Genomic DNA, 23249 nt, shown 5'->3' on the forward strand with positions numbered 1-23249 from the left:
TTAATCATCCATGTATAAACTCAAACATAGAAGTCCATTTGCATTTATTTTCATATTAAACAGTGTAATTATAAACATTTCATTCAATTACACTAAGCATGATCAATATGAAGTAAAAATATTTCTTAAAATCTACAAGTTTAAAGGACAGAATGATTCCACCTCTGCTCGTGTGTCTTAATTTAACTGCTTGTAGCTGATGACTGTGATATGTTCCTCTGATTTAAGTCCGCTTTAAGTTACAAAATGAAACCTTATACCTACAACTCAGTTACATCATTTCCCATTTACAGACAAAAAAATTAACATTTATATACATCAGTACAGTTCAACATTAAGTTACATTTCTCAAATGTGCAAGATTAAGCAAATGTATACTGTCGTCAAATAAAATACGGTTTGCTTAAATAGATGTTCAAGTTTAACTGAAGCACAGGCTGCTGGTTTCAAACAGAGGTTAACAAAGGTACAGTGTCTTCTGTATGGAGCAGGTGAGGTTATACACTACAAGTACAGCCGGTCAAAACAGTGACAGAGAGGTGTTCGAGTCTTTAAAAGGGAAGCAGCTCTGTAGCGTACGCCTCCAAATTTCACTGCTGTACATGAGAACATCAATGGGGAAAGCATATCTTGATCTATAACCGTTTGCATTAGGCTTCGAAACAGAAATTGTTATTGACACACATACCCGAACAATCCTGTACAGCCTCAGAGACAGCATGTGGCCGGCCAGTGCAGCCCGGAGCCCTCACCTGCAGCTGTGGAGAAAAACACCTTCTGAACAGGTGAATGAAGTTTGACACAAAATAAAATAAAGGCAAACGACTCTGTCCGTCACACTCCAGGTTAGAAAAGCAGCAATGTCTCTTTTTTGTTCTAGTAGTGAATTGTTGTGAAGCACAAAGTCCCTGCACATTACTGAAGGAACGCCTCCGTGTTCATCAGGCCGCCCCATCAACTCCAACATCATTAAATTCATTGCACATTTCTTTACAAACCACGCTTAACATTTTTAAAATAAAATATTTTTTTTTTTGCACAATCTCACTAATAAACATGTGATTGGAAATCATGTAGTGATAAAAAATGGAGGAGTGCAGCATCAACAGGCACTGCGATAAGACCCAGTGACAAATCAGACGAAAGCATCCAAGCAGCTTCCTGCACTTTACAGAGGACAAAAAACAGAGACTGTACAAGTTCAAAGCAACTTCCTCCTAACAACTGTTTCACAGCTGGGTCAGCCGACGATGCTCGTCTACCACAACACCCACAATGAGATGTTTAAAACAACACAACTTGGCTTAGTGTCGACGTTCCTTTCCTACACATACAGGAACATACAGTGTGTGACCTCTACAGAGGAGGGATGGTTTGTCTGGGATGGTGCCTCCACCATCTTTTTTTTTTTAATATTCAAATGTTGCTACAGAATGATACCACACTCTCCACTTAGGAGAAGTAAAAATAAAATCTTTCAAAAATAGGCAATCACTGAAATAATCGCACAACATGAAGGCGCAAATTTAACAATGAACCAGATCAGGACAGCTGGAACTGAAGAGCTTATTCCTTTTGGGCTGTTCCCCAGCCGAGTGTGTTGAATTCATTGTTAAGAATATAAAGTGTTTTTTTTTTTTGTTTTTTTTTGGTGAAGCAAAAAGTCCTGGAAAAGGAGTGCACTTTGACACACGTTGAAAAGAAGCAGCCAAACACCTGGAATGCGCATGATGAGTCTTTAAAGCAAACATTTAGAAGCTACAATTTTTTTATTATTATTTTTCTTCCCATTGCACTGAACTAAAAAAAAAAAGTCACACACACTGAAGGAGCTGGAGAGGCGACGTGGCTCAGACTGGGCCTGTCTGAAAGTCATTGTTCTCCACAGAGAACAGTTCTGCCTGAGAGAAGCATCCACAGTTCTCCCACAACCGCTTATGACAAACTGTTTATTTGGCCACCTGTGAAAAGTGCGAGTGTAGCTTCATTTCTCAGTAGTGTGATGATAAACGCTCCTTTCTTTCATCACACTAGTCTTTTTCTCCATCCTCGCTGCTTCCTGGTGAAAAACAAAAGAGAGAAGAGAAATGACACAGTGAAAATATAACATCTGGTAATGGTGACACTGAGAGCATCAGGCCTGATGGCCATGACAAGAAAAAAGTGTTTAGGGTATAAGACTCAATCTGTATAAATACTTGTACACTGAAAGGTAAACACACCCACAGACTGATGTAACAGAGAATGATGCCGACGGGCACCCAGCAGAAACATCATCTTATGCTAAGCTAGGTCAACTGGCTGTGTCGCTAAGCGGTGTGACTGCGTGCTCAACTTGCCTCCTTGTTCGATGTCAGAGTCGGTGAGATGAGTAAGCGAAAAGCTGGCGATGCTGGCCGGTGAGATGGAGAAACGGGAGTAGTTTGAAGTGCTGGTCCAGCTGGGCTCCAGCACGCGGTCCACCGCAGGGGTCGGAGAGGAGAAGCGTGATGCTGCAGAGGACAGAACCTTAGACACTGGGTCTTGATCCTTCTTGGGCAGGAAGGCAGGCACAGAGGAGGAGAAGTCGTCGTCCCACTCAAAACCACCGCCTGTAAGAAGAACACTGTGTCAGGAGAACATTCAGCCGCCGTGTTCGTCTAGTGGATTTTTTCATTTACCTTCTTCATCTGTGGAGCTTTCAGAGTTTGTGAAGCGGTTCAGGTAGCTGGCCGTGGCCACTGGACTGCTGAACTCTGGTACCTGACTGTTGGAGCCTGAGGAGTGGTCGCCCAGCTCCTTGGTGGGAGTCTCCTGAAATACAATGCATTGGAACTTGATTAGAAGACGACCAGACAGACACGTCTCCCTGGACTTATTAAGCTGTGATAATGATTTTACCTGGTCAAATAGGTAGACGGTGACATCATCGAAGAAAGACACCGCTCTTTTGCTATCTGCACTGCTCCGCCCAGAAACCTGGGGCGATGATGCCTGAACGTGGAGCGTTGTGGGTTTCAACAAACTCTTCAGGTTCTTCGCCCTGCTGTCGTCCGAGACGATGAGTGGCACTGTGTGGACGGCTTCGTCCTCACTTTCAGAGCTGGAACTGTGCACCTGGTACGCACGGATGTCGTCGTCCGAGTCGTCGCTGTTTTCATCTTCCTCGTCTGCATCCACGCCATCTTCCTGTCCATTTAACCCCGAGCCGTCCCTCCTTCCTAAGTATCGCCCCTCCACATCTGGCTCTTTTATTTTACTACCATCACTGGCATACGTTCGGACTAATTTAGCATGGACTGCAGTCTCTGGTAGGAAAGGATTTTCTGGAACCTCTGATAGGCCCAGCTGGTCAGGAGCTAATGAGTCCTTCATATGCTCTGGTTGATTTTCATTGTCATTGAGGCTGTTAGACTCTGTGACCTCACTCTCAGGTCTCTCTGTGATATCTGCCTCTGAAGGTTCATCCACAGCATGAGCATCAGGTATTTCACCACCGGAAGCTTCTGCTGCAGAATCAACACCTCTCTCTCTGCAAACCTCCAGGGATGGACCTGCAGAGGCCCCACTGTCAGTAGAGCTCCTCAGCCAAGAGACTTCTACAGAACCTTCTGCTGCTGTTTCTTCAAACTTCTTTTCAGGTTCTGATTCGTTGTCAGAGAAGTAGGCAGAGTCTCTGTAATTACTGCCAATGAGTGGTTCCTCAGCTGGAGCTACATGATCTGGCTGCTGGCCCTCACCGGCATCCTCACCGTGGGTCTCCAGCACACCCTCCACCTCTGAGATGATGATTGTTGGTGGAACAAGATTTGCTGCTGTTGTGAGCTCTTCCTCCTCTTTGGTAACATGAGTGCCATTTTTTACAGGGGAGCTGTCTTGGACATCCGGCTGAGAATTCCACTCAGGGGACTCCAGGTTCTCAGTTTCATACCCACTGTCGGATATTTTGTATGGAGGCTGGAGTTTGTGTTGGGCGGTTTGAGCGCTCAGCTCCTCTCCCTGTTCTCCCAGCCTGTGTATGTCCAGTGAGTCTAAAGAGTCGGGTGTTTCAGCTGAAGTATCTACAGTCGGAACAGTGGTGGACATGCTGTCTTCCAGCAAACTGTCCTGGCTGATTTGGTCCAAAGATGGACCAGACACCAGGAGAGAAGACCTGCCAAGAGGACGCCTGTTGGTATCTGTGAAGGATTCTTCATGATCAGACAGAGTGGTTTCCAGTTCAATATCAGCATCCTCAATAAACTCACTCAACAGATCGTTACTCGTCAGATCCTCACTGTGTCCATCGTCTGAAGACAATGCCTGAGTTTGCAGGTGTTCAGGCATTTTATTTCCTATGGACTGAGCAATATCTTTTGAGGTTCCGAGGTCATCTTCAAGGCTGGGAATTTTGGCATCTGTGCACAATGAGTCTGTAGTGGCACTGTCAGAGAGAGTGGGGGTGTGGTCCTCAGTTTCACAAATGATAACCGTAAGCCTCTCTGAGGTAGAATCAAAACCAGAGTCTACACCTCTATCAGAGGCTTGCAGCAGACCAAGGTCTTCTGTGGAAGAACTACTTCTAACTGGCAGCCGGCTGCTTGTGTTATCTTCTGTGACCACTGTTATGGAAGGCACCAGTGTTTCATTTTCTACCAGAGACTGACACAACTCCCCCAAGCTGGTGCTCGGAGAGTCTAAAGGTTTGTGTCTTGAGGATGTGCTACTTGCTGCAGGTTTTAAATAGTCCGCTGTGTTTAAGCTGCCTAAAGAGTCAAGGTTGTCCCAAGAACTCATTTTAAATGCTTCTTCTGGTTCGTGGACTAAGCCGGGCGAAAGAAAATTCTGCTGGGGACTTGAGAAGCTAGAGTGCTCTTTCATGAGGCCCTGGTCTTTGAGAAACAAAAAGTTGTCAGACAGTTTTTCAGTGTTCAGAAACCTCTTCACGTCTGCGTTCTCCACTTCCATAGAAGCTGGCAGGTGTGTGGCCCCTAAAAAAGAATCCTGGTAGCTGATATCGCTGTTCAACTCTTGGACCTGTAAAGGTGTACCGTCATGGAAAGGGTTCCCATTGCGCTCCGGAAGCTCCATAAAACTCTCCCTCCAAGAAGGAGAGTCGTCCTGCTTGGCCCCCCCTTCTGTGAAAATATTAGTGTGGTATGGACTATCGTTTTCAAGAGACGACCAGATGTGGCTGTCTGGTAAATATGAATCTTTTGAGTCAATACTTTGGTGGAAAAAATCTGCATCAGTGCTGGACTCATCAAGACGGACATCTTGGAGAATCACAAAGTCTTGCCGGCTTGAATTGAAGCCCATGTCTTGCTCTCTGTTTGCATCTTCCCCAGCTGTGCTCTCCCCTTGCTCTTCTAGTTGTATATAGTATTCATTTCCATTAGATGGCTGCTGTGCATCAAACACTGGTACGATGCCAGGAATTCCAGAGGGAGTGTGGCCACTTTCTCCCCCTGCTGCTCTGGTTAAAGGCTCTGGAAAATGGGCTTGGATGTCTTCACTGGAAACGGGGAAAAACATGCTGTGGTAGTTCAATGTCGTGTCCATGCCTGCACGCCCATGGTTACCATCGTAGTGATCGTGCTTAGCCGCCTCCCAGACGTACTCAAAACTGAGACCTTTGCTCGTTTCGGTGACCGTGAGAACTTCATCTATCTCTTGTCGTAGGGCATCATCGGCAAACTGTTCCAAGATAGGGAAAGAAGAATGGCTAACGGTGGTCTGCCGTGTGGAGGGATTAGGCTTGAGTGCATCCCAGCGTTGCTCAAAATCTTCTTCTATGTCCTTCTGGCCTTGCATGCGTAGATAGATGAGCAAACGGTGCACTTCCTCTGCTGTGGCCCGCTTGTCAGGGGACAGCCAACAGAACTGCAAGACCTCGTACCTGCAGTCACAGCAAAATCAAGAGTTTTCAGGCAATATCAATTTTACAAATGCTACTAACTGGATGTTTCTGACGACGCTGATTTGTTCTAACAAGACTCACCATCTGTCAGAATAAGGAAGCTCAAGCTGCGGCTTGAACGGCTTTACTTGTTGCTCCTTGATCACATGATTGAGAACCTCCCGGTCAGACAGATGAGGATAGGGCTGAGAGGCATTTTCAAAAAGCTCCCACAATGTGACCCCCAAGGACCTAGTAATTAGAGGAAGACAGCTATGTCAATATCGCTCCATAATTCCAAGGACTTTACCAACAGCACAATTTTCTGGTACAGATTTATTTATGTATTTTTTTATGTGGAAGCACAGTCTACACACTGGCCTATACGGCTCAGGGATATTAGCTTCAAAGTCTTCTCCTCTGCTCCAAGAGTGACATCGAATATACTGAGGTTAGATCCAGGTTCGCCTGTACTCGTTCTGTGTTAAGAGTTTTAAAAAATGTCCTCAAGTGACATCTGGTACCCACCACACATTGCTGGGCTTGGTCTGCTCCATAGTAATTACACCCCCATGGCGCTCACCCACCAGCTCAGGAGCCAGCCAGCGAAGGGGAGCAAACACATCATCCTCCGTGATGATGTAATCCTCCTATAGTAACACAGCATACAGAAAATCTCAGTCAGACATTGATCGTGCATTTTTCCATGACCTAATTGAAACCACTACAACAATAAATATCTGGCTGTTCATTAGCTCTCATGGAGGCAGAGCACTCTCACACCGCCTCCCCCTTTCTACACAGAAATAGACTGGCTGTGTGACCTTATCTTATGAGTATTAAATTCAGACAGCCAAACTGACAGATCAGCAGTATTTGAGGAATGCAGCGGACAGAACCGCCATAGGACATATGCAGCATGTCGAGTTACACCAGAGGATGATTTTAATTCTTCAGTGAAACATACAGCGGATCAAAGGAAGCACTTGAGCAGCTTCTGATAAAAAGGATTTATTTTCTGTCAGGTCATCTGGGGCTGACTGCACAACGACAAAACCTCTACTGTGACCTACAGCTTCCATTAGATCATGTGTAACTTAATGTACCGTGTCTTTGTGTAACAGTGTAAATGACAAGGTAATTATTATGTTCCTAAACATCTACTTTCTACTTACTTTGTATCTGTACGGTCCAATTCCATAGTCCCCCACCTTTACTGTAAGATCTGCCGTCAGGTAGCAGTTCCTCAGAGCCAAGTCACTGTGAGAACATTAAAGACATCAGTGTCACACACAGACTGAACAGCATGCTTAAACTCGGAGGCTCAGGGGAAGGTCGTGTTCATCATCCTCACAACTACCAGTACTCTTGCATTGTCATCTGTTAAAGAGGAAACACGTGACAGAAGTGAGTTTGACAAGGATCACAAGTGATTTAGGAATCTACAGGAAATGATGGGATGGAGTCTGCTCATTTTCCTCTGCTGTCCACTCTGCAACAACAGTATTACAGGAGCTATTTCTGACTCGTGCACACAGCAGCAGGATATGGTTTCTAGCGGGAAATGGACTATGCAAACTTTCTGTCTGTCTGCCAGGAGAGGGCGTAACGAGCTCCGAGGTGCTGTCTGCACATAAAGCAGACATATGGTAGTATATTCAGAGTAAGTGAAGAGACGGGCTTTGGTTTCCCTTTAGCCCAGCGGCATTCCCTGCCTGCGAGTCCTTTTTACCCACCCAATGACAAACACTGCTGACACAAATATTCTTGCGTGCACTCGGCACAGCTACTGTCAGACCCAATGAAACCCCTGTAAGATAAATGGAGATGTATTTTAAACTCCCCTGTCCTCTGTCCCCTGTCCTCTGCTGCTGGCTGATGGTCCAACATACAGTTACACAGCAGTGGGGAAACATGTCCAACACCTTAACCCTACAAGGCGTGGCGTGGCAGGGATCCATTACTTACATTTGTGCAGTTAATAGACTTAATTTGTTAACATGACTGGAGGAAATTAAAACAGCCATTCAGAACGTCATTTATTTTTAAAAAAAACTGAATGAACTGTATTGTTGTAAATTTAGATTAAACCATTTGGTAGCAAGGACAAAACATTTAAGACACAGCCAATAAAGAGAGAGGAGAGGTTTTTAAAACAATATTCAAAATGAAACAGAATCTTCAGTAATAATGAGGCCAAGATGTAATATATTTGACCATGTTGTGTGGTTATCCTTTGACCAAGTGTTCATTTTTTACAAGTAGAATGAAACTAAACACGTTAATTTCTAATGCGATATGTGAGATTTACAAGAAAAACCCTGTAGTGCACAGTACAGTAAGCGCTCGCCCTTTGCCGGCCTACTCTCACCCTTGCACAGCAAAGCTGAGGTTTCAGCTTTGGATATTATCCCGCAGAGCGCTTGCCCCGAGGGTTTCGTGTCTATGACGCTGCACCATCATCGGCCTCAGATGTTTTTGCCTGCAGGTGGCTGCAGTTTGCATTAACTTTTTTTTTTTTTTTTTTAATTTATTTTTGTGGTCAAAAGTGCCACACAAATATTTTTACGATTATAAGTTAACTTAGTTACAAGGAGGGGAAGCCTGTAGAACTCTCCTTCGGTTGTAACAAGGATTAAAACAAAACGCCCGATATGAGGCTATCCTTTTACATGCAAGGAGCAGAATCATCATATCCCTCTGGCAGCGGACAGCTGACACTGTGGCAATGCATGGGAGCTGTGTAATTGGAACCCTCTGAGCTTATTCTGAGCATGCAAAATAGAGCTGATGAGCTGAGCATCGTATGTTGCCCGCAGGCCCTGAGTTCCCAGCGCCCCGTGTACCCCTGCTGGCTGCCGGCCAGACAGGTCGTACAGGCCGGGGTAAACATGAAGACGACACGGAGCCTCTCCGCTGCACGCACCTTTTTTGGAAAACACTGGTACTCCTACAACCGGTCAGACAATCAGCACTAAAGACTTACATCTTTATAATGATATCACACGATATTTATGACTGTGTACTCACCGACTGACATTTTACATACACAGTAAAGTTACTGTTTGTTATCATATGACAGATAATTAACAGAATGGCAATGGAAGGTGTCATTTCAACCCCCTGAAATTTAGAATATAAATATGTTAGCCACCTTTTCAAAAGCTTTAAACTTCCCATGTTCGTTATGTGGAACAATGTTTTTCTATTAAAAAAATTAAAGTACATATACATTCAGACATGTTCCCACTCTGCTCCTGCCCTAAACAGCAGCTGTATCCGGCATGTCAAAGAAGCGCAGTGCTTAGTGGATTAAATCTCTGAAGTGTTGCAGTTTTGAAGTGCTACCTGTGCAGGAAGTTGTGTTTGTGAAGGTGAGTGACGCCGGCAGCAATTTCACAGGCCATCTTCTGCAGCTGCAGCAACTCAGCATTTCGGAACATCCAATCCTGCTGAGACAGATAGCCCCGCAAGTCCCCCTGCAAAAGCACACACACACACACACACACACACACTCATTAGCCCATCAACATCGACCATAAACATTCAAGTGATTTATTTCTGTTATAGGAAGTATTTAACAAGCGGGCCTAATTAAGTGCAATGTGAAGAGATGGCCACAGGGAGGCAGCAGACTCCCCTCTTCCTGTCTCACTGCTGATGTGTGAGAGAACCAAATAAGGATAACACTGTTTAATAGACCACTATGCTGTGTCACAGAGATTTATAAATAAAAAGCAGCCCAGATAAGAGAAATATACAGTGTCAGTAAGGAATCGAAGAGTAGAGGGGAGAAGGAAGCAGTGAGTCCTGTGAGGGAACGGACTCTGAGCCACTGATCTACACTGAAACACTAGAGACTGTATGTGGAAAACATAGAGAAAGCATTAAGTGGATGAAGGCAGTTAGCTTATCAGAGTGATCAGAGTACTAGTTCATACATGTAATTAAATCTGGAACAAAGAGTTGCTCGGCTCACAGAGCCACAGGGGTCCCTGCAGGTTAGACTCTATCCTGAAGGGACTGTAAATTTGAATTACAACCAGCACTCAGCTGTGTGTAAGTTCACAAACCGGGGGTGGTTGGGAACGTCTCAACACCTGTGGTCATCAATCCAAGAAACATAACAGCATGAAGTGGGCGCACTGTCAGAAGAACACTACACATTGTACTGAATGTTATTATGTCCCACTACAACTTACTTCTGGTTATTTTTCAGCAGCTTTAAACATTGAAGTAGACGGATTTATTTAACTGTGACTTTCACAGTGTGTTGGTGGAGTCTGACATGTAGTGTTTTTGCACACAGTTACTGATCCTGTGTGTGTTGGGCTTTACTTCTCCTCTCCCTGAGCAATTTCCCTACAAGCAGCTTAGATCCGTCGTCTTATGTAAGCACTATTTATCTGCTTCATACACATTCACCTCGAGGCGCACACTGACACAGAACAAATACACATGCAGGGCTCTAAGAAGTGGGCTTCACTGAAGAGCTATATTCAATGTATGGTAAGTGACACCGCGCGCCTGTCTTTATCTGTGAAGGTTCTGCAGCAGGTGATCAGGTTTGGGTTCCGGGTAGGGGGATCCAGTACTGTTAATAAAATAACATTAACTGTGAAAGGTCAAAACAATTAGGTTTTCTGTCTGGCCCATGATTAACAGCACCAACGGTGCTCAGGGACCACATGACCAAGTCATAAAAGAAAAACAACATTTGAAGTGGCTGTGTTCTATGCAAGTAGTGGAGCTAAAGAACTTTATAATCACCGTCAGCGTACGTATTTAAAGCTGAACACAGTGAAAGAAATATTGAAAGCTGCCAAAAACAAATGTCACCAGAGTCCCTTTGTTACACTTGTTTTCAAGAACTTAAAATAAAACAGTGAAATAGCATAAAGGCAATTATCCGAGTGGCTCATTAGCTTAGACAAGTGAAAAATAAGGGCAACACAAGGTGAAATCATACCGCTCAGCGTGCTGAGGAACATGCCACGCTGCGTAATTTACAATGCAAACACCAAATGGCATGACAACAAGAAGCAAAAGCAATCATGCCGATTGTGTTGGCAGTGACGGCAATAAACAAAGATTAATGACTTTCCAAAGCCAAAAGTCAGCAAGCTCTCGTCTGAGACCCTGAACCGGAGAAGTGTCTGACTAACATCTTGGGCAGGCACCAGGCCGATCCGTGCATTAGAAGCTGTCAGTCACACTATGGTATGTGACATTCTCTGGCCTCTGCACCAGTTGCTGAATGTATTTCGATGTCTAAAATGCTTTGAGTCAGGGTTACCCAGCACGGGTGATACAGGACGGAAAAACTACCATCAATCAACAGACTGTCAGAGGGAACGTCACAGTAAACTGGCTTTTTGGGATTCACCTTGTCCGCTGCACAGCTGCAGTGTCACGTTTCATGTTTCGACATCCAGTAGATGATTGACATTGCATCAAGTTGTAAGAAGACACAGCCAAGGAGTGTTTTTCTTTAAATGCAGACATATGGAGTTCAGCGTTACTATGAAAGCCAATGTGTACGTACAGAAGATCAAACTGACCTGCAGCCACTGACAGAAAGGAAAAATCATATTGGGGAAGACCAGACCCCACTTGGACGAAGGCCTTAAAACCCTTTATCCGGCGAGGATAACGAGCATAGATGTCACTCAGTTGTGCTACCCTCACACATTATCACCTTCAACAAACAGGCCCTACTCTTCATCACGCCATCCTCCCTAATGGCTCACACACACTTGCGATAAGTCATTCACCTTGACTCATTTCCATGTACTGTCAGAGACGGTTCCAGAGCTGGCAGTGAAAGACCACAATGCCAGGAAATCTGCCAGGTCTGAGCAGCTGACCATGGCCCGGCTCTGGCAAAATAAACACCAACCAAACTCTGCTGGATGTGCCGCACAGTCAGAACAATGGGAAGTGAGACATGTAGACAGTACCTGCATCCTCTTGTCAGCAGAAGTGTATTCACCCTCCCCTCCCATCAAGAAGCACCAATGTCAATCCTATACCAGGGCTCAGGCTACATATTTGCACAGAGGCACACAGCCCACATAGCAGGAAGATTTCCATAAACAAGCAGATGAATAGTTACTATCGCTATAGATCTGTCCTAATCATTAATCGGTCTTTTAGACACCTTGGCGGTTGTCTCACTGCTTCGGCCACTCTATAGGTTTCTTTAGGAGCAGCTTGGATTCTTTAAACTGCACCCTATGTTTATTAGTAACCTATGCATGCTATGCTGTCTGCTCCTATGCTGTTGCTACTGGATACCTGAATTTCCCCTCGGGGATCAATTAAGTATCTATCTATGTATCTATATATCTATATATATACGTATATATATATACGTATCTATGTATGTATGTATCTGAACGGCCACCAACAAACACAAGGTGCAGGCCATAAAAATGCACAAACACAGCAACTGGTGGAGCTGACAGGAGAAGAGTGTAAATGGAGCCTGTTGCTTTACTGGGCGAGGTGGGAATGTGAGAAGTCCCAGCCCTGGAGTAACTAGGGCTCCGGCGGGGGAGTAGAAGAGGAGGAGGAAGGAGGGGAGGGGTGGGAGCTCCCTCAAGTCAGGGCCCACTGGGCCATCCAGAATAGATAAAGAGGAACAGTGAATAAATCAGCTGCCGTGATGGAGTCTGAGTCACTTCAATATGTGTAGATAAATGGAAGGGCTAATTTGGGACTGAGAGAGTAAGCTTTCAGTCTACATGCTTAGTAAGGCGGGTCACCAACGCATGCTTGACAGACAGCTTTTAAGGGGGGTCTTGCCCTATGGGTTTGTGAGCTTAACAGACTGACAAGAGCTAACTCTCAGCCCTCTCTGATAATGAAGCCTTCTAAGTGCTGAAAATAGCAGCAGAGCCGTTTCCTAACACAACACAAGCACAAAGAGACTGTACGCCGACCTGAAGATCACAACAGTAGTTTCATATTAACATTAACCACATTTTTTTGTGCACTCACCATTTCACAGTATTCAAAAACGAGCAGGAAGGGAATGGCTTCCACACACTGTCCGAGGCACTGGAGGATGTTTGGATGCTGCAGCACTCTGAAGACAACATGACATAACAGAAACTGGGTTATATATCGATCAGGGCATCAAAAGGCAAAGAGAGAGAAAACTCTATGAATTTTGAACGTCTGATGTAATGTCTTAGAGGAAAGGTAGGGGGTGCTGCTAAAAAAACTCTAATCAAATTCTATAGATGAAAGACAGCAGAAACATCTGTATCTACCTGTATGGATCCCCCTGCTGCAGGAAGTCATTCTGCTCCTTTGCACTTGCGTTAGCTTTTAACTCCTTCACCACCACTCTGGTTCCACCAGGGTCTGTGTAGATTTCACTCAGAAGGACCTGACACAAGACAATGCTTTAGACTAACCAAGAAGCAAAGAAAGCACTCCAAGCTGAGATGGAATGAGCAGGTAGGATCTGTGCATATTCCTCCTTCACATTACAGAAACCTGTCTTACCTGGCCAAACCAGCCATTGCCAATCTCCTGGATGTAGCTCAGACTGTGGCGTGCTACCTGGAAGCCTGAAGGTCCTTCTGTGATTTTAAATAATAAAACAAGACCAAACACTGTACTCGGGCTGCTCACATTTTTTCATGATTTTAATTTTGAAAAATGAAAACGCTGCATTTGTCTGTGGGTGCGTGTGTTTCTAACCTGCAACTCGGGCGGGAGGTTGGAGGTGAGGGGGTCCCGGAAGGGCCACAGGGGACACAGCGAGGGTGTACACCTCAGCTGGGGACTGCATAGAGGGCGTGTCCTCTGCTGGCGGAGTGAAGTCGATCTCATCATCAAAGTGGTCTTCGAACTCCTACATCAGCAGAGGTATTATTATTGTGACCGTGTTCTGTCAGACCTGCATGGAGGAAGCTGGATCTGGATCCGTTTAGCCGCCTGCCTGGCATAACTCACCTTGAAGTTGATTTCCCTTTCCTTGCAGCAGGTCACACAGTTCACCAGCAACACCACCAAGGCCACAAGCACCGTCAAGGACAGCACCAGTGTCAGGTAAAGAGACACGGATATATCGTCCCCTGTTCTTCCACCTGAACGAGAGAAAAATGTGCTTAATCACTCACACTGTGATTCTACAATCATTGTAAGGAGGACATCTGACAGCTGTGTCGAGTTAGAAGCACCAGTCTGTTTGACAGTGTTACAGAACACAGGGGGTGTACTGGCTCATCCTCTAAATCCACCTCCGACAAAGGTACTCAACAAAAATAAACTGCACAGAGCTCCTACAACAACATTTCTCACACTGCTCACTTCTCAGCAGCTCCAGAGCAGTGGGTATAAAAAAAGAAATGTGATCTTTTAGAGTTTGCAAACATGATGTGACAATAGCTGTGTCTCCCTCTGAACAGTGCCCCCATCCCTCATCAGCCCTGCAGAGAGACGGCTGTGAAGGGGTGTCCGCTGGTCAATTATCAGCTGATGGTGCAGCAGCGGTGACAGCAGATGTGGGTCTGCTCTGGTGAGGATGATGCTGGTCCAGCAGTTCAAGTGTGAGGGCTGACAGCAGCACTGCAACCCACCCACTGTGCTGCTCAGCTGCTGCTCACTCACTGCACCAATGCTAGCCCACGAGCTTTCTATTTCTGCACAGATTACAGAAGCAGTGTAACATCTTTGGGCTCCAAACACATAATAGAACAGGGGCCAAATTTATCCAATCATATTTTCATCCAAAAAACTGAAGCATTTTGGAAACAGCAAAATAAAAATACATCCCAGGCTGACATGCAGTACCTCAGAATGATATACTGTATATTCACCTGCCAAAGTACAGCGATACACGTGTATCTATAAACTCCATGTCATGTTCATTCTGCATCTACAGTGTGTTTCTTGACTCACTGGAAGTGTGAGTCTCTCACCATGTTTGTGTCCTGTTTCCCAAAGGTCACCGGTCGTTACTAACTGCTGATTTGAAAGGTATGAGTACTGGCCCTGCATGTCGTGTTGTTATCGTCCGCCACTGTAAGTGAGCAGTCAGAAGGAGTTACTGTCAATCAAAACCCGATGCACGCACACAGACACATGCGCACACATACAGGTGTTGTTTTGCTCACCGTTGCTCATGACATGCTACTTAAACCTAGGGGAAACTCTGGGGAGAGCATGTGCTGAAGGAACAGTGGAAACTTATGTGAACCACTGGTCCTTCTCATGTTTTTTCTGTCTCCCGCTGGTTGTAGCTTCCAGGTAAACAAAGTCTCCTGCTGAACTACAGATTTCTGACAAGAAATACTGCATCGAGTACACTCAGACTACCAATCCCACAGCCGAGTTTCCTCATGTTTACACACCAGCATAAGAACCTCAATGATAAACACCATAGTCTTGCATTTGGAACAGATGAGAAACAAGACTAAAGTCTGGTCTCACGATATTAAAAAAAATGTGCCCTGTTATCTTCAAACATCTCTGTGATGACATACTTTGAATGACATGTAGCTCATCCCATAATACAGGTGCCACTTTTAATCTCCCTGTATGTTTAGATTATTACAACCAAACAGCTGTGGTCTGTTCCTATAGCAGCCACAAGATTTACAGCATCTTTACCTACATATGCCCTGTAAAAAAAACAGGAACTGATCTGAACGTAAATGCTAGGATCTACATTATGCCCTGAAGAAATACCAAGGGTCGGAGTGAAGAGAATGAAGGTTTCAAACAGAACGAGTCTGTCATACTGCTTAACAGATGGCTGGAGGTAAAGTATGACCGAGTTGTGAGAAGTTGAAAAAAAGAACAGAAATAAACAACCTTGTCTAAGATAAAATCATGCACACGTGTGGTCAAAAACACCTGAGCTAAGACATGAGCGGTGGTCTCACTAACAGCCTGCTCTGTATCCAGACAGCACAGCTCATCAGAGAGGAGAGGAGATTGAGCAGCAATCACTTCACGTCCATGGGGAACAACAGATATGATCCGAAGTGTCAGCCATGACCGAGATTCATTTCATGTCTCCCACAGAAAGCCCGGCCATCACTGACAATAACAGACAGGGGAGCCTAACCTCTCCTTTTAACTTATGATGAAAATAAAACATATATGTTTTCCCTGCTGTACTGAACTGTGGCTCCAGAACAGCTGAAGTAACATCCTGCAGATACTTTTTGTTGCCCCTAATATATCTTTTAGATTTCTGGTGAATCCAAACAGTATATTAGCAGCACCTTTATGGACACTGTTATTTACTAATGGCTGTTTCAGGAGGATTGCTTCCACAAACCTCTCCTCCGTGCTAAAGACTGCAACAGAGAAGGAGTCGGTAGTAAAATATTGAGAAGAGGAATTAAAGATTAAACAGGCCCGCAGTCCAGACTCCGGCTCGGTTGATGTAGTTATAAATGGCCACGTGTGCTTGAAGATGTTAAATTTAAGTGCCTACCTCACAATTTATAATCAACATCAGGAGAACAGTGACGGGGCCTTGCTATGTCTGACGGTTTGTGGTCTTGGATGTTATTAAAAGGAGCAGCACAGTCTGACTTGATAGAATCTCTGCAACAAGGATAAATCAAAACCACTGAGTGCATAAAAATTTAAATGAGAAGGATTTCTTTTTAAAAACGAGGTCACATCATGCAATAAAACCAAAGCTTAACTCCAGCGGGGAAAAGAAAAGGTTTCAGACTCAGTTATTATAAATATTCTATACTAAGCTTGTTGTAAGGAAAAGTGTACAATCAAAATGAACAAGTCATGATCGCAGACAACATGCTTCAACACATGACTGTGCACAGTCCACATGAAGGAAGAGAAGGAGGAGGAACCATCCAGACATATTGATGTGTTCCAGTATCATACACCTCCTCCTCCTTCAATTAGATTACAAATGCTATCTGTCATTGGCAGAAGTAATAATTCAAAGAGGACTTCAAATGACACTAATCCCAAAGTTAAATCACAACAATACTGTGAAATTACATTTGGCTGTAATTGCTGGCAGCTTTGTGATAGAAGCCTTTGTGTGTATCCACAGAGCAACAGCAGTCAGACGAGCATCAGTACACGGGGATCAGTTCTGAGTGGGGCCTTATTTGAATCATGGGTTCATATTATGACTAGGGAACCCCCCTCCAAATGAGTCAACCAGTTTTTGGGACCAATACCGTAGGGAGCTGCCATGTCTTATTTTGGGTGCACTGCATATTTCAGTAGGCGTTCACACAGAGGAGGAGCTGACCCATTTTGGCAGATTTCACCCACCAGTGGATGTCTGCCCTCTGAGTAACATACAGGATGGAGAGCTGTCTGACTCATGTAAGAGTTCTGATCAGTCAAATGAGGAGACTGGGTAAGGGAAAGCCCAGAAGCTGTGACCATGTTTCCCTTCGAAGTGTCCATATTTAAAACAATAATAAACAACACTGGTATGTACATAAAAGATGGCGCCTCAGCTCTGATAGCAACACAAGGAAGAGGATAAACTGGTTTGTAACAAGCATTCACCACAGGCCGACAGCAGGTTGTTGGTAGTCACTCAATCACTGTGAATAGAAGGTGAGGGCCAATGTCCACCTTGACTAACAGACTTGCCAGTACATGCCAGTATCACCTGGCCATTATCTTGACACATCAACATTTCTGGAAAGACTAAACAATACTGTTTCCCCAGTGTTTGATGTGTGTAAACCAAGCAAAGCCTGTGTGACATTCTTAGGCGTGGGCCACAATGACAATCCCTGAATCCAGACTTAAGGAACCACATCTGTATGATTGGTGAACTGTAAAAGAAAGTGGGGCAATGTGCTGGTTGCCATGTAATAAAAACATAAAATGTGGGTGTTTATTGCAACACACTCTCCTGTATGCTGGGTTATAATTAAGCTACGAACCTTGTTGCTAATCATTGACTGGTACTGATAAGATCGGAATGCGTTATGGTTATACATTATCAATGTTCACCAGTCTCACGTCTGCATCTATTCATTTCTTACCAGGAAGAACTATATAACTATAAAGTACCAAGAGGAGCCACGGAGGCCGAGCGTTTCCTTCTGGAGACCATTACCTGTATCCTGTCTGTACAGTGAAACCATGTGCTGAACATTGTACTGTGAAGTCATTCAACTCCAAAGCATTTCACTCAATACATTAGTTAAATGATCCACCAAAACAGTCCCATCACTGTTAGGGTTTAATTATTGTCACCTAATCACCTTCTGATGTGAAAGTCTGTCCTGAATGAAAGTCTTTGGACTTTTAATCAAACCAACAGTTGACATGATTGGTCCCAGTTTCTGTTGTGGATACACTTCTCTTTGTCTAAAGACACTTTCATGACTTCTTATGTTTTGTAAATGCTGCACTTAGTCAACATCAAAGCTTCACCGTAGGACTCAGACAGTGTTTCCATGCTGGGGCCAGCAGCCATAAAAGTGTTTTCTATGTAAAAACCTGGAGCAACGTCACAGAAAACAACAACATGTTCACAGTTAAAATTAACTGTTCTACATTAACTCAGAAAATGTGACCTGGCGTTGAATAGAAGTCAGAATCAGCGTTAATAGGTGTGTTTCTGAGAGGTGAGCTCTCGGGGAACTGTTTATGTTTAGCTTACCGGTTGGCTAGTTAGCCGAGTCGTGACAGCAAGATGCAGATACTCTAAGTTATTATTAATAACCAGTATTATCAGCATCCATTTAGACAGGGAGACTTACTGTCATTGTCCACGCAAACAGGTTAAAAGTACACACATAATGACAACAATCTACACAGGGAGTATACACACAGCTTGTTGTTGTTAGCTTTTAGCAGCCATTAGCAACAGCTACACACTTTAGCAGATGCTAGCGAACAGAAACATACTATATAGACAAAAACGCGAGTAAGCGAATATTTGTATAGCGCTGAACTAAGTTGTAGTCAGTTGTCTTACCTGATCTGTGAGAGTACTGAAAGGGGGCACATCCAGACAGCGGAAACGCCGACAGAAAAATCCCACTAGCCAGCAACAAAACATATCCACGGCGGCTCTCCATCCTGCTAGATTAGCCAACAAACCGTTAGCAGTTCGAATTCGTTGTTCTAAATAAATAGCTGATTTGCTGAAGAATGAACTGTTTAATCATTGACGGTCTGTTCAACGTCCGCGGAGACTATATAGAAGCGCATTATTTGTCTGTTTTGCGTCTTGCTATTCGACAGCTAACTAGCTTCAGCTAGCATATCAATGCTACCAGTTTCAGCTGACGACTGCAAACACAGCTACGAAACGCAGCGCTGCGGTGTCCATGGAGACGGGAGCAGCGATCACCTCTCGCGGCCTGGCATCTTCAGCTTTTAGTCAAAGATATTTCAAACGAACACAGCAACTGATGATCTAACCGATAGCCCCGACTGTCATGAAACCCCTCTCATCCAAAAGCGCCATGTTCCTGTTTAACGTCACGTCGCGGAACGAGGCGTAAAGCTTCAGATGACTGACAGACGCCTTAGCCAATCACAGCGTAGAACACCTTCATGTTACCCCTTACGGAACCAATCAGGTTCGAGCTTTATTATCAGGCATGTAAATCCCGTGATTTGCTCCAAAGCTGGAGAACAGCTCTCTCTAAAAGGACCGTGTTTACAAAATCTGTGTTTATGGATTTACACCTGAGCGTAAACTCTACACCTTCTACACAGGCGGTCATCTGACTGATCCACTGATGCAGCATCATCTGTTTTATGTGGATTTTTCCCCCCTGGGACTTTTATAAGAGTATTCGAATGTTACATTAAAAGACAAACTCACAAAGCAAACAGCAAACTCTATAAATTATTTTAACTTGTTTTTGGAATAGTGTCAATTTGTCAACCTATTACCTTATTTATGTGTTTTTTCCCTCTAAAACTATATAATTTACTAACACCAAAGCTCCTCACATTGCTGTTGTTTAACCCCACATAACAATTTGATTTGTGTGTTTTTTATTTTATATTTTTTAAGGCATGGATATGTAAATAAAGATATAAAGATAATTAGCAGTTATCAGCATTTGCATTTAATAAGTATAAAGTATCAATCCTTCTTAATATTGATAATAATAATAATAATAATTAAATGAGAATAAATGTAGTGTCCAGATGTTAAAGCGCTTTTTCTTCTTCTTCTTGTTTTCTTGTCTGCCAGTTTACAAAATAGTATGAATGGGAAAATTATCTGCTCTGATTAACTGATGAAGGGGGAGGAGGCAATCTGTGGCGTGGAGGAAGTCTCCAGGGTTTGAGGACAGATACGTCAGGTTGCTTTCTTGCACTCTGGATCACAAAGCTGAAGACAGAGTCGGTGGCTTATAGGCACAAAGCAAGGGAGGCAGAGATCTGCACATCAACTACTGACAGAGCGCGAACCTCACCCGGAGCACAGTGAGTAGAGCCGCGTTTCTTGCACAGCTGTGTTTATGTGATGGTAGCTGTGTGTTTCTTTGCTCTGAGACGGGGGATGCATGATAAAAATTTAGAAAGATCTTCAATCAATATTCAACATTCCTCTTTTAAGTCCCACCAACTTTTCTCTGTGGGAACGGAAATGGTTTGATTTTCTTATGATTGTAAGTGTCACAATGAAATATTCATCCTACTGACTAAAAGCACATTATGTGTAGATGTAAGAGTTATGTGGTGGCACCGTATGTTTAATGGAACCTGCAGATAAAACTCAGCTCTGTGTTCACCAGGCACATCCTGAAAACTACCCACAGAGGAGAAATTATGCTTACTATTATCTGACAGCAGAAAACACCTGCACCAGTTTCAGTTACTGTCACTTTGATTTTCTTCCCTGCATGTGTGTGTGTGTGTGTGTGTGTGTGTGTGTATCCCTCAGGCAATCACAGAGGACCATGGCATTTGCAGAGATGTTGAGCACTGAGGACATCAAGGCTGCCGTCCAGGCTTGTCAAGGTGAGTCAGACCAAACCTCACAAACTTGCACGGACGGGAGGAAACACAGCATCGTATTATAAACTCAGGACCACATACTTTACAGTAAGGGAACATCAGCCGTATCACAGAACCAGAGAGGCATCGTTAAACCGGCTCCCACAGGGGGTACCTGTGTGATGTGTTGTTTACAGTGGGGGCAGGGTGATGCAGGTATCCAGGCAGCCATGTGGCAGGAGAGCAGTCGCCACCCGGATACCGGAGTGTTTATGTTGAGGGTTCACACGCAGAATCACACAAGCTATAGTTCGCACATCCCATAGCACTTAATTATTTATCTCTACCAATTATGTCTGCATGACAGGGCAGGACACGGCTCAGGCGCTCTGATGGAAATCAAATGTCAGTGCTTATATGCCCTTTATACAAGAACGCATACCTTTGAGCATTGTTTGAGGCAAAACAAACTTTGTCCTGCATACTCTGCTTTTACATGCAATATAATTATTAGTTTTATTATTAGTGTAAAGTTTTCATTTGAAGAATTCCCTCTCTGAACAGCCTGATAAAGAAAAGGCTTTTTAACCATCACATTGACATTAGACCTATAAGCAGTACTCAGAGTGCTTGACTTATTCAATGTCATTATGACACAGCCTATAATGTTATAAGGCAGTGATGCGCTACAGGGTGTGTGTTGTTAAATGTCATTGGTTGAAGAATGAAAGTCATCTGAGCGAATGAGAAAATGCGACATGTCTATTCAAGCCTCCCTACTACACTTCAGTTCGACTGACCTCTCACTTCCACATGTGTCTGTCCCATTCTCCTCGCCCTCTCTCTCTGTTCGTGCCAACGCAGCTCCAGGCACATTCAACTTTGAGTCGTTCTTTGAACAAGTGGGGCTGATCGGCTCATCTGAGGAGGATAGGAAAAAAGTGTTCACTGCCCTGGACCAAGACCAGAGTGGATACATCGAGAAGGAGGAGCTCAAGTAAGGATGTTTGTGTGCCCTGAGGCACAAGTCACTGCATGAATGGAACATAATGTCCATTAGGAATCACTGAGGGATGTGTAAAAAAACAAGGAGCAGGGGGGCAGATGGTGACGGCTCAAAAAGGTCAAAACATGGAGGAAAAAAAACATCATACGAGTCTTAGATCATTTAAAACTCCTCACTGACTCTTTGTCTTCCGTTCAGACTGTTCCTCCAGAGTTTCTCTCCAGGGGCCAGGGAGCTGACTGTGGCAGAGACCAAGTCCCTGTTGGCCGCAGGAGATAAGGACGGTGATGGCAAGATCGGCATAGAAGGTGAGAGCCTGAAGACAGCCGAGAACCGGAGGAGGAGCTGTCCACCACTCAGTGCTGAATGCAGACTATAAAAAGAACATACTGTATAAAAAACGAGACAATCGCCCCCTGCACTGAAAGAAGCTAACATGCTGTCTGTTCAGTCATCCTGCTGAACCATCCTGCTGCATGGCACCGACTGCTGAATGCTGGTTGTGACTCATGTGTCTTTTTCTCCCGCAGAGTTCTGTGATCTCCTGAAATAAGAAGAATAAACAAGCAGCGCTGTCCTTCCCAATGTTTGAATCATAGTTTTATTACAGGAGTCTTGCAGATCCTTCTCCAGATTGTTTGATGCAAAGACCAAAAAAAACTTCCATACCTGCCTGTAGCTCTCCCTGTTGATGTGATAGAATAGTGCATATAAGCTGGATGGCGATGGATATTCAGATGTGGGTGTGTATTTAGTCGGTTACCTGGAATGGACCAATAAATGTATTTATGATGTGACATCACTGGCTCCTTGTGTTTTTTTGTATTTGTCAATTTATATACTAGTGCAAGGTCAAACTATTGAAATTCCTGAATGATGATGGTTCTGAACAGGCCGCTGATTTGCTGCATAAAGCCTCATAAAGGATAAAGTAAGGCCCAACAAAGCCCTGTCAAACGTATTATTTAAACATTAGAATTAAAACATTTTCTGCTGATCCAGTTAGAAGTTTTCCGTAATTACGCGTGTTAAACAGATTATAGGACTGAGCGATTGAAGTCTACATGTCATAATGGGGTCATATAGGCCACATTACCTGTCACAAATGTTTTACATCTTAATTATCTGGTCATTTTAAATCGCCTCAGTGTAAGCATGGCAACCTGCCCAGGGTGTACCAGATCGCCCAATGCCAGCCAAGATAGGCCCCCCAGCCCCGGGCAACCCTCTACAGGATACAGCGGGTATAGCTAATGGGTGGATGGCTACTGTATATGTATGCCCCAAATCCTTGCCCTTGTTAGGGCGAAGGGTTCGTTTGGAACCTCAACACTGCATGTGCTGTTCATGGTAATGCTGCAAAGCTTTGGGTATAGATAGTTAATGTTACAGGCCAGCATATAGGCAGTGGCTGCACATATCTATCATCTGAGACCATGTCAGATG

General features: G+C 44.2%; 2 protein-coding genes across 2 annotated transcripts; one reads left to right on the forward strand and one right to left on the reverse strand.

Moving 5' to 3' along the window:
• Positions 1-27: 27 nt before the first annotated feature.
• On the reverse strand, positions 28-19320 carry lmtk2 (lemur tyrosine kinase 2). The gene is made up of 14 exons (XM_028411641.1): positions 18813-19320; positions 13826-13959; positions 13571-13724; positions 13373-13449; positions 13135-13253; positions 12860-12947; positions 9206-9336; positions 7033-7117; positions 6386-6507; positions 5960-6109; positions 2881-5857; positions 2661-2793; positions 2340-2591; positions 28-2059 (listed from the first exon to the last, which is right to left on the reverse strand). Exons 1-14 carry the CDS (start codon positions 18913-18915, stop codon positions 2031-2033), a joined length of 4554 nt encoding a protein of 1517 aa, XP_028267442.1. The 5' UTR covers positions 18916-19320; the 3' UTR covers positions 28-2030.
• An 868-nt stretch (positions 19321-20188) lies between these two features.
• Positions 20189-22456, forward strand: pvalb5 (parvalbumin 5). The gene is made up of 5 exons (XM_028411644.1): positions 20189-20284; positions 20745-20821; positions 21662-21794; positions 22002-22111; positions 22334-22456. Exons 2-5 carry the CDS (start codon positions 20761-20763, stop codon positions 22354-22356), a joined length of 327 nt encoding a protein of 108 aa, XP_028267445.1. The 5' UTR covers positions 20189-20284; positions 20745-20760; the 3' UTR covers positions 22357-22456.
• Positions 22457-23249: the final 793 nt, after the last annotated feature.

Source organism: Parambassis ranga, chromosome 8 (genome assembly GCF_900634625.1).
Source record: "Parambassis ranga chromosome 8, fParRan2.1, whole genome shotgun sequence".
In the NCBI taxonomy this organism is placed as follows: Eukaryota; Metazoa; Chordata; class Actinopteri; family Ambassidae; genus Parambassis; species Parambassis ranga.